The sequence below is a fragment of the Oxyura jamaicensis genome, chromosome 2 (genome assembly GCF_011077185.1).
Source record: "Oxyura jamaicensis isolate SHBP4307 breed ruddy duck chromosome 2, BPBGC_Ojam_1.0, whole genome shotgun sequence".
NCBI lineage: Eukaryota > Metazoa > Chordata > Aves > Anseriformes > Anatidae > Oxyura > Oxyura jamaicensis.
The window spans coordinates 89,799,998-89,817,942 of record NC_048894.1 but is presented as its reverse complement, the minus strand read 5'-3'; the positions used below and the strand labels follow the sequence as shown (position 1 = coordinate 89,817,942).

Here is a 17,945-nt window from a genome sequence, read left to right as displayed (position 1 = left end):
TTGTATTTTCTTAGATCGGCTTTTAAAAAAAAAAAAAAGTTTTTTACATTTTTCTTTTTATTTTTTTTAACAACTGAATTTTACTAAGTTATGTGCAGAAAGAAGTCTGCTGGAAATAGTGGTTGCAGTTGATACTGTGACACTTCTATTTTACCTACTTGGATGCTTGATCTTTGATACTCTTATTTGTTCCAGTAGGTTACTGACTTGGAGTCTAGTGGATTTATTCTCATTCAGAGTGCCTAGAAGATCCTCGAATAACACTAGAACTACTTTTTCTGTGAAGCTTTTATAAAAATCTACTGTCTCACTTGTTTTTTTTTTTTTTTTTTTTTTTTAATCCTATTAATTTCCATAGTGGATTTAGTTTTCTTGATTCAGCATAAATTACTGAAGTGTTCTGAATTTGATAGTCTTGCTGTTTATGCCTACGACATAGTTTCTTTTTGCAGTTTGTGGAAGAATTGCATGGCATTTAATGAACCTACAGAAAACATGAGTAAGTTCTTCTGGTGAGGGTAGGTTTATTTTAAGCTGTGCTTGCTTCGTTGGAAAATTTAATCTTTAGATATTTCAGTAGGAGCAGGGGATTTTGAGGATAATTTTGTCCAGCTGAGGCTTTCAAGAAGTTAGAAGGATGTTTTCCTTAGGCTTCTAATACAGAAAATGGAAAGAGCTTATTTTCCTGAATAAGACTGAAAAAACATGCTGCAAGTTGTCTTTGAGGAACGATCTTTCCCCTGGTACTGAAGGCATGAGATATTAGCATCTTAAATTTGAACTTCACCTGATGTGTCTAATACTGGGTCATAGGTATACCACTGGTATATTTTGCAAACTGCTCAAAATAAGAAACAGTAAATGAATGTATTTTTGTCAGTAACTGCAGTTCTTGCTGGTCAGACCAGTTTAATCGGCGCAAATTAGTGAGAGGGCCCTGCCTGCTTTCCTTCTCAGTTTATCAGAGTCAAAGGGCAACTGAGAACGTGTCTGTAGTGTCGCTGGATATATCGTCTTGGGCTCTGGGGTGCTCACAGGCAGGTCTGTGGAAAGTCGGTGCAGATGATTGCAGGGAACTGCAAGGTGGGCGTAGACCATGTAGTGGTCTACGTGACTGGTAGGGGGCTGTGACACAGAGGGCTGGTAGTTGAAATGGTACAAATGTGGAGATGAAGGCCCAAAAGGTGAAGCCCAAAGGGGACGGGCCCTTGCCAGGCTGTAAGAGGGGCGTGTGGAGATGCTGAGGGGAAGGGGAGCTGGGGTGGATCTGGGGTGTACTGGGAGCTTCTTCGCTCCTGCACAAGGGCATCTACGGCTGGAATAGCATGGGATGACTTAGTCATAGGTTTCAGCCTTTGCTCATCCTCTCCACCATGACTGTAACTTGTAACTATAACTTAATGTCATTAGTATGTGTCTGTATTCCTTCAAAAGAATGACTTTTTTCATAGTTAACTCACAAAAGAGCCCTGCAGCTTGGATATTTTTTTAACGATACCTGTGTTAGTCATTGTGGGAGAATGTTGCTGGCTTGTATTTATATGAACTACGTGCTTTTGTGAGAAAACAGGTAACTGTAAATGCAGGAACCTGAGAGAGCTGATGGCTCGCTCTCCTTGGAAAGTCATCTCCATGCTTGTACACCAAGCTGCTGGCTTTTACTCCAGGGCAATAAAAGGGATTTTTTTTTTTTAGGTAAAATGTGTCATCCAGTTGTATGTATTTGCTAAGGAAACTTAAGAATTGAACTGAAGAATTTGAGAGATGTGTACACCTGGATCCAGGTCATTGAAGTGTTAAATTAGCATCTGACAGCAAGATCTGCAGATGTTCTCAGTTAAGCTGGCTGCTCAGTTGGGCTGGTTTAGTCAAAGTTCAGACACAAGTGTAAATGAAACAAGATTTTTTTTTTATACTAAATCACAAATATGCTAAGATTAAGTTTCACTCTTGAGAATGCTGAAAGATACTGTTTGTACTTTAAAACATATTTTTATGTAGCAATACTTAAAATGATTAAACAAAAGCTAATAGGGTACGTTAAGCACTCAGTATATAGGTTCATGTGAACAGGAAATAAAGTTCTGTAGAGTTAATAAAAATACAATTATGACAACATAATTGCCTAATATTTACATAATAAAAAGCTGAGTGCATAAACTTAATCCTAAATAACTGTTTAATTGTATATTATTTTATCTTAATTGCCACCTAAGAAAGCATAAATTCTAGTTTAAAAGTTTATACAATTGCAAATTAGCAAGTTTAGATGTTTTTGAAGCAATGAAGTTAATCCTGTACTTTCTTAAGAAGTAACAAGACAAAACAAACTGCTTGTTCAGGTTAGACCATGGTTAAAGCACATGCCTAAATCGAGTGTGCTCAGGTTCTACGTGGACGTACTGATTCTATCAATTTTCAGTGGATGGCTGGCAACTTCCAGTGTTGTATAGCTCAACTCACAGTCAAAGGGAGCATGGTAGAAAGAAAGCACCATTGTGGTCAGAGGATTTTCTCTGCTTAATTCTACTGCTTTACTGCAGTTGTTTAAGATACCTGAAAATGAAAATTTCTCATATGGAACACATTATGGCTGTAACTGATTAATGCTAAATGCAAACCAGCAACGTGTTTCTCTAGTGATTGTACATGTTCTAAATATTAGTATGTTTATATTTTAGTTCTTCTTTGTTTCAGCAAGGATGGAAGCCTTGGGCTTTTACTTTATGTTCTTTATTTTTATCCTTAACATGCTTTTTCGCCCTTGGCATAAGGCATAATTTAAGTGTGCTGTCCTAGCAACTAATTGAAGATAATTTCAAGCTAGGCCTATTACTGATGGCTTGGGTGACTTAATTTTTAAAATATTTCCTGTTCTTTTGTTTAGGTTTTAACTTACTATTTTTTAAATTAAAGCTTGTGCTTAACTTGTAAGGTAGTAATGTATCTCAAATCCAGTATTTGAATATTTAAAGTATTTTAGTTCAGGAGAAAAGTGAATGAAAAATAAAGAAAAATTAACACACTGTTATTTTAAAAGTTTTTTTTTTTTTTTTTTTTTAACTGGGGGAAAAAAAAGACAAACCAAACAAAAACAATAAAACAACTTATTTCAGAAGTTTGGTTTCCTTTCCTCCTCCCTTTCTCCCAGCTTGGTCAGATCTTTTATATTAAATTTTCCATGTTTTAAACATGTCAAGTGTTATAGACTCTGAAGATCGAACACTTATTACATAAATGTCTGTTGTTCTAGAATATGTTGATAGAATGACATAAACCCTTTTTTTTTTTTTTTTTCAAATTAGTTGTGGTTTCTGAGAAGCATCTAACTACATCTGTTACACTCCCAAATACAAAAATTTGTTTTCACTTCCAAAACCTGGTGTTTTTAGAACTCCATTTCAAAACAGGGTCTATGGTGTGGAAAAAAGTGTAAAGAAATATAAAAGTAGCTACCAGTGTTTTATTTGTTTTTAGTTCCAGAACCCATACAAAAACCACATGAAGGACCTGGAGAGATGGGGAAGCCTGTGGTCATTCCAAAAGAGGAGCAAGAAAAAATGAAAGAAATGTTTAAAATAAATCAATTTAACTTAATGGCAAGTGAAATGATTGCACTCAACAGATCTTTACCTGATGTCCGGTTAGAAGGGTAAGTGCTTTATGTTATGTTAAAAATATACTCTGCTTAAATGGAGAAGGTGCAAACAGTGATCCAAACCAAGATTTCAGTTCTGTAAGATATTAACACTGAAAAGTAGGAGGATTTCCTGTATGTATGGTACTTAGTTGCAAAATAAGTTTGAACAGCAGAGACCAGTTTTTTTTCAGTGTTAAGTATGAATCTGATTACAAGTATGAACCCCATTCAGGGAATAGAAACTAACTTTGTTTTCCCTCAGCCAGATTAATTTAAGGCTTGGTGTTTCAAGGAAAAAATGACTTATTTGAAAAATTCATGCTTTGCTTTTAATGAGGCAGACTAAAATTTTGCATTATATGAAATTGAAAAGATCTGATGATGAGAAATAAATACTTTAAACATTTCTTACCTAATGAAATGTGCAAAGCCTCATTTAGATTGCATTATAATGTTTTCTCATATCCATCTGGTTTATTTTTGATCTTGCATCTGAAACGTTGATTCTTTCAAAGCTATTTGAGTAATTAAAAAGAAAATTGTAGCCTTGTTTTAAATAAAACTAAGATTGCTGTACTCTCCCGGGGATACTCTCTCAGGGTAGCTGATGACTTCCCCCCACCTCTAACCTGCCTTAGTTAGGAAAGGAACTCTCAAGGTAAATAGAGCTCATAAATAAGATTTTCCCAATCAATTATCTGTAGCCTTGTGCAGAAATCAGATGTTAGAGAAACTCTGTTTCTTTAGAAGCTCAGCTCTTGCTTCGGTATGCACAAAACCTAGCTGCTGGATTAATTCGTTCATCATTTCCTACCTTGCAAGGTGATATTGGGAGTGACTTGAAGCTCTAACTGATTTTCACTTTTAATGAGTGATAAACAGCTGTGTTGTATGTACCTTCACCTATAGTAATGAATGTGGTTCTGTGTAGCGTAGGTAGTACTGATGCTTTTAATAATTAAGCCATTTTTAAATAAGATTTCCTAAATTTGAACTAATCTAACTTTTTAATTGATTTTCGATTATATTATTGTTCTGGTTTTATGGTCAGCAATTGTCTGTTTCTCGGTATATTGGAAGAATGCAAAGCAGGAACTTGCAGGTTCTCCTTTTGAAACTGGTGTTTTATTTATTTGTGGGGGTGATATCCATTTCTTCTGTCACTTTATTGCTCTAATCATGGTTGGAACTTGCTAGTGGATCTCTTGGTGTTCATGCAGTTTCATATGTGGTCTTATATCACACCTACTATCAGACAAGAAATTGTCTCATTGTGAAACAGTAACTAGCTTTGTTTAGGAACTTCTGGTTAACATTCTAAACTTATTTCAGCTGCAAGGAAAATCATGAGTTTCTTTGGAGATTTTTGTCACAGCTGAAACACTAATTTGGTGTGACTTCAGTATGTTTTTTTTTTTTTCTGGAAGAACAGAATATAAGGAGTTAACAAAACTTTGGGGAAATAAAAGTTAAAACAGTTGGTTAATTTAGAAGTTAAACATTGGTAATTTTTTCATTACTACCGTGAAATTAAGAATAAAATTCAGTAACATCTTCTGTTATCAGGATTCAAATCGGAAACTTCCTTATATATATTCTACTGTTTTTATAGTGTAAGTACAAAGTTAAGAAAACAAATTCCTTCCATGTGGATCTAAAAAAAAGTTGACTTGATTGTAAGTGTTGAAGTCTAGACTTTGAATTAACAAAAAATAGAGAAATTGTTAATAAATTATTATAATTTTATTCCATAAGCGTCATTCAACCTTTTGCAGAGAAGTCAAATTAAAATTTTAAAATCAAGTTCAGCTATAAAAGTTTTGTTTTTTTTTGTATGGTAGGCCATGCTCTGTAGTTACTGTTCTGCAGTAAGTTATGCATTATAAACTTAGTCATGTTGCCTGGTCATTTGTTCACCATTCACATTTGGATGGTCCAAAAAAAAAAAAAACAACCTCACCCAATTACAGTGCTTTATGTGTGAGAATGGAACCTTAGTAGGCATGGTCTAGCAGAGCTGTATTTTTCTGTTTTCATAAATCGCTAATATTCACTTGATGTGTGCGTTTTTAGTAGTTTTTGACAGAAAAATGGTCCCTCAAAACTCTAGCTTTTGTGATCGTTTCAGCACGTACTCTGTAAGGTCATGCTAGATAAGAAGTTGGGGAGTGTTCAAATTTTTCGAGCAAAGCTTAGAACATTGTGTTTGCAATGCAAGGGCATCTCAATCCGTGTGTGTGTGTAATATTACTTTTCAAGAACACCAGCCACTTTCAGAATTGGGAAAACTAACTATGCACAAATGTTATATGTATGTCTTATAAAAGCATTCGTCTTATAAAGGTATTTATCTGTTTAATCAAAACATTCACGTGGTCAGAAACGCTTTCTGCTGTTGGTGTAGTTGCTTCTGCTGTAACTTGTTCTGTCACTATCCCTGCTAATACAGAGATAGTTTTGGGAGAAGGAAAGAGTGTAATTTCTAATCATGCCTTGCCACATTTATTAACGGCTGTCCTGTAAGCACACAATACTTTTAATCAAGGTTTTGAAACAGCAGGATATGTTCAAATTGAGCTGTTCATGTAATTTTCTTCTTCACAGGTTTTGTGGGTTGTTTGCTTTAATGTGGTGTGGGGGGAAGATGTGACCATTTCAAGTCCTACAATTCTCTGGCCATGTCAGTTCTTCTGAAATACAGAAGTCTGTAAAGGATTGCCTAACAGTTAATCATTGAAAAGCTAGGGAAAAGGTGTGCCATGACCGATTTGGTTTATGTATTTAATGGCATAACCTATCATCCAGAGCGTAGCTTAACCTATCAGCCAGAGAGCAGCTTCTGCAGAAATGTACATTAGCATTTATGTTAATTTCTAGTTCTGCCAACCCCCCCTGTACTGTGTGCAAAGGCAAAGCATGGTTTATATATCTATATATCTATACCTGCCTGGTCCCCTGGTGCCTTGAGGCAGCTCCTACCCGAATGGGCTCCATGTTCTGTCTTGCGCTTCTGCGTCTGGCTGTTGATCGTTTCATCTCTGTACACGATACACGACCCACTGGGGGCAACGTGTTTGTGTTTTGGCAAAGACATTTTGAAGAGAGAAAATGTGGGTTGTCTTAATAACTTCTAGGCACTTAGCCAGCTCAGGGGAACTCCTCGGTATCAGATGCCTACAGAAATTAAAATCTGTGTTCTGCTGAGCTGTGCCCCAGTCATGTTAATAGGTTGATATTTGCTTTTACTGTTTGGCCCCAAATTACTGAGGCGCATAGATAAAGTAATTAAATTATAAAGTAATTGAGGTACGCCTGAATCAGTAGTCTTCTTATGTCTGCAAGAGGGAATGTTATTCTACTTATTCTTCTCATTGACCCAACTCAATGATTTGGCTAAGGGGGCAGGAGGTAAATGAAAAGTCATTTTTTATTAACCTGGATATTTCCATGACTCTGCACTGGAGCACGTTAGTTTAACGAACTGATATAACTGGCAGGGCCACGGCCTCTGGAGGGATGTTGTGGGGGAACAAGCAGCTGGGGTGGGCAGATTAGTTTTAAGTTGTTAATAGAATATTTCTTGTAAGCACGTCTTATTCTGGTCTGTGAATCAGTCATCAAAGTGGGAGTTGGTTCACACTTGCCAGGAAATTATGCAGCTGTGGGCCTGACATGACAGCAAAGAGTGAAATGATGGGTGATGAACACCGGAGCCTTGCCTTGGTTTTGCTGAGGATTAGGGAGGCAACAACTAAAATAGGTGTCAATGACTAAAGCAGGCGTTCAGCTGTGCCTGTGTGTTTTAGATCGGTGTTCTCGCTGGAAAGTGGTGTGGTTAAATGCATGCAGTGTGTGTCCTGTGACTTGGTTTTGGTCTCAGTTCTGTTTGAGGTGGTTTTGAAGCTCCTTTGTAAACTGAAAAATGAGTACTGTGTTCTAAGGCTGAGGTTTGCAGGCCTGTAGTCATTTATTTAAAGGTTTGTGGAGCATATAAAGCGTTTATAGAGACATTTGGGTCCCTGGTTTGAGAGTTTTAATTCCAATTCTGACCTCTTTGCTCTAGAAATGAGCATCTGTAAAACTCCCTTCTTTTCCAGGTGCAAATGGTCAAGGCTGGCAGCAACGGAGGCATAGCTGGACAGAACAATGTCGTGTAGCATCATTAAGCTCTGCTTCCCACTGGAGCTGACCTTGTGGTGCTAGGAGGGTGTCAGATTGTGCAGCTTGAGGTTGCTTGGAAAGATGATGGGCTCCCACAGGCAGACCAGCAGCAAGGAGAGGAGTGTGGATAGCTTTGGGTACCTTACCACCCTTTCTCCAGGGTTGCAGGTTCTGTATAACGTTGGATAAAATATTTTACCAACTCTGGAGTAAAACGACAAGTATGTTTTTCCCAGAGTTAAAGATCTGAGGCATCTTGCTATGTCTCAGTGAAGTCTTGCATATCATGGGACTTTTTACCTGTCCTTTTCTCAAACTGTACTCAGGAACTAGTTGTGTTTGTTTTTCAGTGGTGCAGATGGTATTAGTGTATGATCGGTTTTTAGTCAGATGAACCTATGTGAATTGTAAGCGTGAACAGGTTTCAATTCAAGGCAAGAGTAAACAGATTTCAATTCATACAATCTCTGGCTTCAGTAATTTATTTTAAAAAATAAGATGCAAATCTCTTACGACCTTAATGTTTAATTAGTGCACTAATGTGGTAAGTTACTATTGAAGGCTGTTTTTGCTCAAACTACCCTGCTCAGTTCCTACTTTCAAGCTTCACTTTTACAGCCTGGAGGAAGTTGACTCTCTTTTTCCACTGTAGTTAAAAACTGCTCTTCTAAATCTAACTTGCATGAATGTTGTGGAGTTCGTAGCAATTATGCTGGGCTCATTTCAGAGCAAGTCACTCTTGCAACTAATTCTCATCTTTCATCTCTCTTCCTGGAAAGAACTGTATAGATCTAGGTTTTGGGTGCATCAGATCCTGTTAATTGTATGGTGCAATATAATGCTTTCAGTTATGAGACTGCAGTCTGGTTTTCATAAATATACTTTAAAAATTTGTCAATTTGAAGTCTGAAACAGACATTTGAGAATATACCAGTGTTCAGTTTATTTAACGTCTCAAAACATGAATTGGTCTGACTGCAGGGCTTTGCTGTATACTTTAAGTTACTATAGTTGACTCATAGTAGGACACAAGTTCTTAAACTTACACAATCATAGTTTATTTGAATGCACCTATTTCTGGTAAAATTAGTAAAGGCATACATGCAATAGCATGCTCTTGGAACTCAAATATCCTAAGTTTTATGTTTCTTTTAATGGCAACGCTTGAGTATTGACTATGTGAGGCTTGTGAAGGTATGTTCTCTTTTAATTATTTTAATTGAGGAGAAGAGCTAAAGGAGTAGCTTTATATTCTATATAATCCGGTGTAAACATGGACTGTGGCCAACAGAAGTCTTCTCACTTGATACAGGTCCAATTGTGTGGCGTAACAATTCACTGACTGAATGGAGACCTGCACTCCAGCGGGGGTGTTTGTGTGTGTGTGTGTGTGTGTGTGTTTGTTGGTCAGAAAACTACAGCAACACACCCAGCCCCTGTACGGTTGCTGGATCCCTTGCAAAGAAGGGAATGGGACAGAGCTGTGATGTTGAAAAGGGGGATTATTGCTTTAGCTGCAGCCCACCGTTCCACCTTTTTAGGTGGAACATGGAGGGGAAAAAAAATTAAAAATGTGTATTAAAATCACCATAAAATCATGGGGATTTAAATAGGCTCATAAATTATATGCTTTGTGAATTTTTGGTATACGTTTACCTCAGGTGACAGTGACATAAAAGCGAATTAAGAAGAGCAATATTGTGAAGATACGTTGTGGAAAACTTCAGAAACTTGCCCTATGTTTTGTTACAAGCTAGAAATTTGGATTGTTAATCTACCTGGTATCTGCAAAGGAAATCTGCTGATATGTTGTAAAACTGTGTCACTTGCAGCAAAGTCATGCTGAAACTCTGAAAGCATGTGAGGAGGCATTAAAGACTTGTCCCTGCTTTGAAAGACAATTGCTCATTTTCATCTGGTTCTTATGTTGCTCTTAGTTCGTTACTGGCCTAGTGCAGAATCAACATTTGGAAATGTTCTTGTTCACGTCGATTTAATGAGTTAGCTGGATAAATAACATATAAATCTTTTTCGTAGAGAAAGTTTTTTTTAAAAAAAAAAATCACTAAAAATGAGCTTGCTTTGTGTAAACTGTTGTTTGTATCTATAGACATATACATATGCACTCACATTTACACAGGTGCATGCATATCTGTGCAGACTTGGCAATCTCATTCACAGTTACAGGTGTCTTCCATTTGTGGATTAAAATTGTGAGCTTTATTCCAGTGGATAGGTTAAGTACAGAAAATAATTTGGCTAGAGAATTTAATTTCAGTCTTTGAGGACAGAACTCTTTTTTGCTTATTTCAAAAAGTGCATTCCTGTGGTCACTTCAGGATCAGGAAAATAGACAATTGCAGGTAATTCTTTTTGTGAACTTCTGCTTGAATTCTGTAACCACGATGGTTTTAAGGACCATTTTGGATTTTGTTTCCAGGGTCTAAAGAAGATTTCTACTTGAATCATGAGATAATGCGACCTTTCTTATATCCAAATCTTTGAAATCAGAAGAAAGGAAAATTTCATACTCTTGATGTCAGGTAAATTATGTAATACTATTGAAGGCAGACACTTAAGCAGGCTGGATGGAAATGCTTAAATAAGAGTAAGGGATTTGCCTGCATTCAAGGCACCTATTAAGAAAGGCTAATTGGAGTCGTGATACGAATTATAGAAATTAAGATCTCATTTTAAAACAAGTTGTTCTGATTTAATTGGAAGAAGCAGCTTTCTTCAGGAGAAGTGAGAAGATTTGTTGCAAACCTGTCTGCAGTGCTTTCTCTGTGCAGCCACAAGTTAAAACTGTGGTTGTATGCAAACTCTGTGTTGAAAAAAGGTGTGGTGTATTCTGATAGTCAGTGTTTCCATCTTTCTCAGAAGTATTTCTTTTAACCCTTCTGGCTGTGTTGCCTCTGTGTGAAAATTAGACCTTTATCCAACTTAGTTGCCTTCAGTCTGGGGACTCGGAGTAATCATAACATTTATGATAGAAGCAGATTTATTAATGCCCTTGTTTTTGGTGATGCCATGAGGCTGCTGCTTATATTCAGGAAAGACTAAGTCATTGTTTACCAGAAACACGACTCTTGATCGCTGTAGTTTTTTGGCACTTCTGCTGCTGCCTCTGCTTGCAGCGGTGCTATCCTCTGCTGGAAAAGTAGGTCAGTATCAGCAGCTTCAGGGTGAGGCTGAATCTTATTTCAAACTGGTTTTCACCTGTGATTTAAACAGGTATTCTTTGCATTGTGCAGAGCTGTGCCTCAGCTTTGTTACCTTAACTTGTTGCAGAGTATAACTTAAGGCAAATGGACAGATAAACAACTGAGCGTTGATATTTTTACGGCACTGCAGCAAGATGGATATTAATTAAAGCCTGAGGTTTTATGACAAGAACTCATATTTTCTTCTCTAGTGATCTGTCATTAACTTTGGTAACCTCAGTAGAAAATAAGTGTATTTTCAAGCCTAAGGATGCTGATGTTTACTTACCAGAGATTCCAGTTTATTTCAATACTAAAGATTATGCTCTTCGTACTGCACCAGTAATATTAATTAGATTTATTCTAGGGGCTGTATTGTGTAGCATTTCCTCAAAAACTCTGTTCTAACGTGATTTTCAGCACAAGATGGATACAAATTTTGGCCTTTACCATAAGGCGTACTATTTGGTCAGGCATTGGAATGGGCTGCCCAAGGAATGTAAGGTGGAATCCCCATCCTTGGAGCTATTTAAGGGATCTGTGGACGTGTCAGTAAGGAATATGGTTTAGTGACGGGACTCAGTAGGCCAGGTTGATGGTTGGACTTGGTGATCTTGAAGGTCTTTTCCAACTCAGATGATTCTGTGGTTCTGTTCCTTTGTCAAATTTAAGTTCTGAGAAGCACTTGATTTCAAACAGCAGTTTTTATTCATAACTGTTACTTGTAGAGTGCAAGATGAAAGATTGGACTAAGTCTGTAAGATGACTAAATACGTTTTGCCCTAATTCTCTCTTCTGTTTCTAGTGCAGTTTTCAAAAATGCTGTAATGTTTTTCATCTTTGATGGACGTTTTCCTCACTGTCTCTTAATCCATAGACATCATGGTAGTACATAACTGATTCCCTAAAAGACCATGTTTGTAGCTTTTTTTTTTTTTTTGGCTGCAATTTTTTAGTCTATGAAACACAAACACATAAGTTCAATTAGAATATTAAATTCCATTTTATTGCATTACTTTCTGAAAAGATTTGGCATGACTTTCTAGGGTATGCAAGCAGATCATTGTTAATGTCGTAAATATTTGTCTTTTGAGATATGACAATATTGCACATTTAGAATTCAATCTTGAGTTTTAGAGATAATTTCTAGATAAATTGTCCAATTTTATACTATTGATAAAATGCCAAGCATTATCATGTAAGGAGATGGTTGCAGAGGTGCATTGCTAAGATAATATTTGAAGTATTTGTGAAAGTCCCAACAGTAACATGGAAGAGGTGGCTTTAGGACAGCAAAGGATATGCCTTGTTGATCTTGGAGTCAGGCACTGAGCAGAGCAGGATATAGGTATCAAAAGAATTTCATCTTCTGAGGAAAGTGAATGAAGGATTGTTTAAGATCCTCTAGTAGATTTCTTCTGTCCCAGTGTGAAGTATGTTTTCCTCGTTTATTCAGTGGCAACAGAAAAAAGAATTCCAGTTCTGCTAGATGTGAATTAGGGTTGGGAGTAAATGATTGTGGTGATGTAGATAATGCAAAATGGAGATGCTCACCCTAGTACCTAGAGGTTCAGCAAATTTCCTTAGCCATGAATACTCAAAGGGTCTAGAAAAGAACAAGCCTCTGTCAACTGAGATGGCTGCAGTCCTGCTGCTTGTGGCACTAAGTACTGTGCAACTAGCTCCAGCAGAGCTGGTAACAGTGAGATGCCTCAGTCTGTAATCTGACAGGATCATGAATGCTACTTGCATACTGTGGAAAACTTGCATTTTATAAGGTTTTGAACTATTCTGAGTAGTCCTTTTTACATTTAATTGAAGGTAGAATTACATTGTTTATTTTTTTTTATTTTTTTTTATCTTTTATATCACAGAAGTGGGCTTGGAGTGCACAAATAACTTTTTGAGCTGAGAGGATGTTTTTGTTGATGGATTAGGTGTTAGCAAACTGTAGATTTCGTATACTGAATGTTTGTTAGTATAGAGTGAAAAGGTAAAACAAACAAACAAAAACCCTCCAAACTTTTTAACAGAAATGTCATTGTTGGCTGTTATTTTTAACCATCAAGTAGAAGCTTCAGTTGTGGTCCTGAGTTATACAACTTCTCCAACTGCTCAAAGTGTTATGATGGACACTTACTCCTCGACCAAAGTTCTTTTGGCAGGTGGAATGGGAAATTTATTTTAATTAATAGGAGTTGTCTTTTTTTTCCTTGGAAGATTATGCCAAAACAGCCTTTAAGTTCTGAGATTTAACAACTAAAGTAAGGCAATTCTGTCCGGATAGAATTGATGTCACTTTGAGGCTATTTTTGTAATGTCTCCTGCAGACTATTTGTAGCTTGAACTGAAAGAGAAAAGAGAAAAGCAGTGTATTCAGAAGCCCTTCAGATGCATTTGGAATAGTATGAGGTTGTTATCAAGTGGCTACACACCATCTACTGAATAAAAATTTCCTAGATTTTTTTTAGATACATCTCCCTATCTAAAATGTAAATCTTCTATGTATGACTCAACACCTTCACAAAAAAATGTGGCAATAGAGAAGAATAACACATCTGATAGTGGCTTTTGGTCTTCCACTATGAAAACTTGCATAATGGGTTTAACATTTTTGAAATCATGCTACAGGGTGTTAGGGACAACCTTTATTTCTCTGTCATTCTTGCTCTTTAGCAATGTTATACACACATACACTATGGCCTGTACTCCTTCCTTTGCTTTTAGCCTGTTAAACTTCACGTTAATAAAGAATTTGGACCTGTTGCTCTGCTTTGTGCTCTTGAGGGCATACAGACCTAGGAGTAACCAACTAATTAAAAGGGAGAAGGTCAAAGAATTGTAATATATGGCACAAAAGTGAAATTCAATGCTTATGTATATGCATCTTAGAGAGGTCCGAGCTGAGTCATGTCTGTTATTGTCCTGTGGCTTCTTTGTAAAAACAACTTTCAAAAGTGTGGCTTGTAAGCTTTTTTTTTTTATTATTTTTTTCCAAATCTGATTTTGGTGGGGGCATTAAAGATCTTGGAGAATTCTCATTTCATTTCCTAATTAATTTTCTCAATTTTACTAATTACATGAGAACAACAAACCAAACATTTGGGAGGAATACAGGACTTAGTGCAGCTGAAGCTGGGGATTCCAGCTCTGAGAAAGAGACTAGATGTGGAATAAAGAACATCTTTACTATTTTGAGCATTGGAATGTGTATGTCAACAAATGAGATTAATCAGGATTTTTGTCTTGATCCTGTTGTAGTAGTCTGGCCTACTCTTCTTGTGGTTTGGGGTAATAGGGCAGTAAGTCACTGCTTGCATTTAAAATATCTGGCATTTTGAGGGAGTTTCCGCAACCTAAATAATGTATGGAGTTGTATACGCATGGTGCATGCCGTAGATTAAAGAAAGGAGGATGCGTTTCATGTGAAGTAGACGTTCTCAGCTGCTGTTTGAATTCTTCATTAAATTACTGGAGATGGTATGCCGTCCTAACATTATGCACTCAATTTTAAAATTATTTGAGGAATGATCTGACAAAAGGAACGTAACGTATTAGTAGTGAATTAAAATTCAGATTTCCCTTATTTCATTCCCTGTGTGTCATACCCTTGATGGTTACTAATGTTGCTTAACAGTTGGTTGAAACTAACACTGTACTTTAAAATCTGTAGTAAAAAAAAAAAAAATCTTTCTGGGGTAATTTGTTTTCAAATGAGAGACAAAAGGGATTCTTAATTTAAATGTTAGTAAGGAGAAGATGTGAGTTTTATATAGAAGGCTAATGCTCTAATCACAGGTATCAACTGTTCTATTTCTGTCTTGTGTTCTGCAGCAATATGTTCCCGGAGGGAAGGAGTGTATGACAATATTTTCAAAATTAAAAGCAGGTTTTAATTGTTGTGAATACATACAAATATGTACAAATGTATAGAAAAAGTGTGTATATATAGGAAGGTGGGTGAAAGAAGTATTAAAAAACAGATGCTACACTATTTGTTCTTTATCCTGCTTGCATTAATGAATCATCTCAGAATAGCTTTAAACCAAGCACAATTTATTTATAATAGCAAACAAAAACTTCCAAACCAGTTTTTATGAAACATGCTTGTGTTGCCACCGGTGCTAGTCTTTTTTAACTACTGGAAGACGCGGCAGTCTGGGTCACTCTGAAAGCGTTACCCCAGAAAGGGCTGATCTCTGTGGCAGAGGATAGGGACGTCTTGTTAGGGAAGCAAGGCTGTTTGCCTTCTGCATTTCTCAGGCAGTGGGGATGCCTGAGAGGGTGTTCTTGTAAACCTCCTCTACGCCTTCCAGGCCCGTTAGTGCTAAAAGGTTTCCCTTCAAGGATGGGTCTTAAATGTTTCAATATATTTATTCTGAATAAAATGATGAATTGGCTTATTAGCGTGGTAATGCCTCATCACTTGGCTAGCTTCTATTATACGAATTCATTGGTCTGGAGCTCACTAAAATAAAATCTTCTGTAAAACCAAATTAGGCAAGGCTGAAGATTTGAGATTTAGTATTATTATTGCAATGGTAGATCCTGTGCCCACCCCAGGGGAGTAGTCCTGTTGAATGAGACATTGTTATGCTTTTTCACAGAGAACAGCCAACAGATTTCTCTCAACTTCGCTACAAATATTCTGTCAAAAACTACAGGAACAACTGGCAGATTTGCATTTCTACTGAGGCTGAAGGTCTACAATTGGAAACCTTAATTTTCTGGTCTAGGGAGCAATGCTGCACAAGGAATAAAATATGGAGAATTTGGTTTTAGAGTAGTAAAACTGTCTGAACAAGTGAAAAAGACAAAAAAAAAAATGTATTGAATTTTCCATCTGAAAGTCATATCATCTTTGCCAAAAGCTATTTTACTTTTCAAGTGATACTAAAGAAATAATACTTTATCAGTCGGAGTACTTCACAAATTTTCTTAATACACGAAATAAATTGAGAATCGCAGGGATATGAGAGTGCTTTCTCTAAAGATTTTGACACTCACTTCAGTGTGATGAATAATTAAATTTGGCTGTGATTGTAGACAAGTATAATATTGAGGACAGTGCCTGTTTCAAATATATTTCTGTTTCAATTCTCAGAAGGGAAGCATAATTCCACAGAAGATCTTCCAGATACTTTCAAAATTACACCTGGACTTACTAATCTTTTCTGGGATCTTGGCTCACATTAGGTTTTTGTCAGTACCTCAGAGCTGAAATGCCTGTGTGTTACGAAAGCTGCTCTTGCTTAGAGCTCTCTGGCTAACTAAGTTATCCAGCAAATAAAATATTAATGTTGGGAGCTTGCTTTTGGCTGGCATTCATGGTGCCACCTGTTTTTCCCAAAGGGTGGGAATAGGTGCTGATACTGTGATCCTGTATTGACAGGTTGCTCTTCAGTTCAAGATCTGTATGCATCTCTAACTTTGAGTCTTAAAGGAGTCAGTAACATTGCATCTTATGTGTCTGTCTGATTTTGAATATTCGGGAAGAACAGATTTGTGCAAAGAACACACAAATTGATGTAGTTATTTTGCAGAGCAGACTCATGCTTCCAGTATTGTTATGAGTACTTTATGTTCAAATTGTTTTCTATGAGATACTGAAAATATCACTTTTCTTATAATAGTGTTGCAGTGTGTAAAATGCTGGCTGTGTGTGGGGTAACCTCAAGTATGTATGTTATTTTGCATGTCCTATGTATGCTGCCAGGAGAGTTAAACCTGTGGTCTCCCATGCAAACTTTACAACATGAATATAATTCTTTAATTTGATTGACCTTTATAGCATTTTTAACATGAGTCAGAGGGGGAGGGGGGAAAAAGCACTCTGTGTAATATATATATACCCATTAAATTATGTAATATACTTCAGTCACCAGTATTACAGGTAGCATGCATGTACTCTTGGCTTTTCCCAAACATCAAGTGTGTCCACAATTCTTTACCTCTTTTAGTTATGAATCACTTGTTTTTTGTTCAATATATACTCTTTATTTCATAATTTCTTAAGTTTGCCATTTCTAATCTCATGTATTTCTCTCCCTTTTCTTCCATCCTCGTAATAGTACTAGGGTTTCCCTCTTGCCCTCTGAGACAATGGAGGTCTAAATTAGTGGCTTGAATTAGCACTGGGACATGCTTCTTCACAAAATAGAAGTAGTGGAAACAAATATTCTGCAGTCATCTGTGTGTTAGTAGTATGGATGTCCCTTTCATTTCCAGTATTGGTTATTGTATGAAGGTTCTCTTTTCTGAGTGGTAGGATGGAATACATAAATGTATATACATAAATCAATGTTAGGGTTTTTTGATGTGTAAATATTTGGACGCCACTTCTTCCTTTGTCACACTTTGCATGCAGTTGATATAATGTTGTTGTTACTTAGAAATTAACTTCAAACTTACAGTTCTAACTGAAGGCTTGACCTTTGCATATTTATTTTTTTTTGGCTTACAGGTGTAAAACAAAGGTGTATGCAGACCACCTTCCCACAACAAGTGTTGTCATTGTTTTTCACAATGAGGCTTGGAGCACACTTCTACGAACAGTTCATAGTGTGATAAACCGGTCACCGCGGCACATGCTGGAAGAAATTGTACTCGTCGATGATGCCAGTGAAAGAGGTAAGGACAAATGTGGATACCTTACAGGTATTGTAGCTTGCAGTTCTTTTACTTCAAAAATGGAAGCTGACTTTCTATGGGCTTACCTCTGCTCAGCAAAACACTATAGTGAGGTGGGACAGGGTGAAGGGATGGTAAGCAATGCCCATTCTCAATTATAGGGGAGTCATTCTGCTCCGAAAGCTAATACAAATTCATCTGTCTGTTATCTTTTCTGTTGACATTGTAGAGTTTGTGGCTTCTAGTGGGTTTGTCCCATTACAGCTTTCATGTTTTGCATTTGGACTTTTAACACGTTCCTAAGGCTGGAG

At 36.8% G+C, this 17,945-nt stretch overlaps 1 protein-coding gene across 1 annotated transcript in view; it reads left to right on the top strand.

The window, feature by feature from the left end:
- The window catches only part of GALNT1 (polypeptide N-acetylgalactosaminyltransferase 1), an 83,846-nt gene that overhangs the window by 41,515 nt on the left and 24,386 nt on the right, over positions 1 to 17,945 (top strand). The window contains exons 5-6 of the mRNA XM_035317243.1: positions 3,478 to 3,652; positions 17,468 to 17,634. Coding sequence (XP_035173134.1) covers positions 3,478 to 3,652; positions 17,468 to 17,634 — 342 coding nt within the window. The remainder of the gene's footprint in view (positions 1 to 3,477; positions 3,653 to 17,467; positions 17,635 to 17,945) is intronic.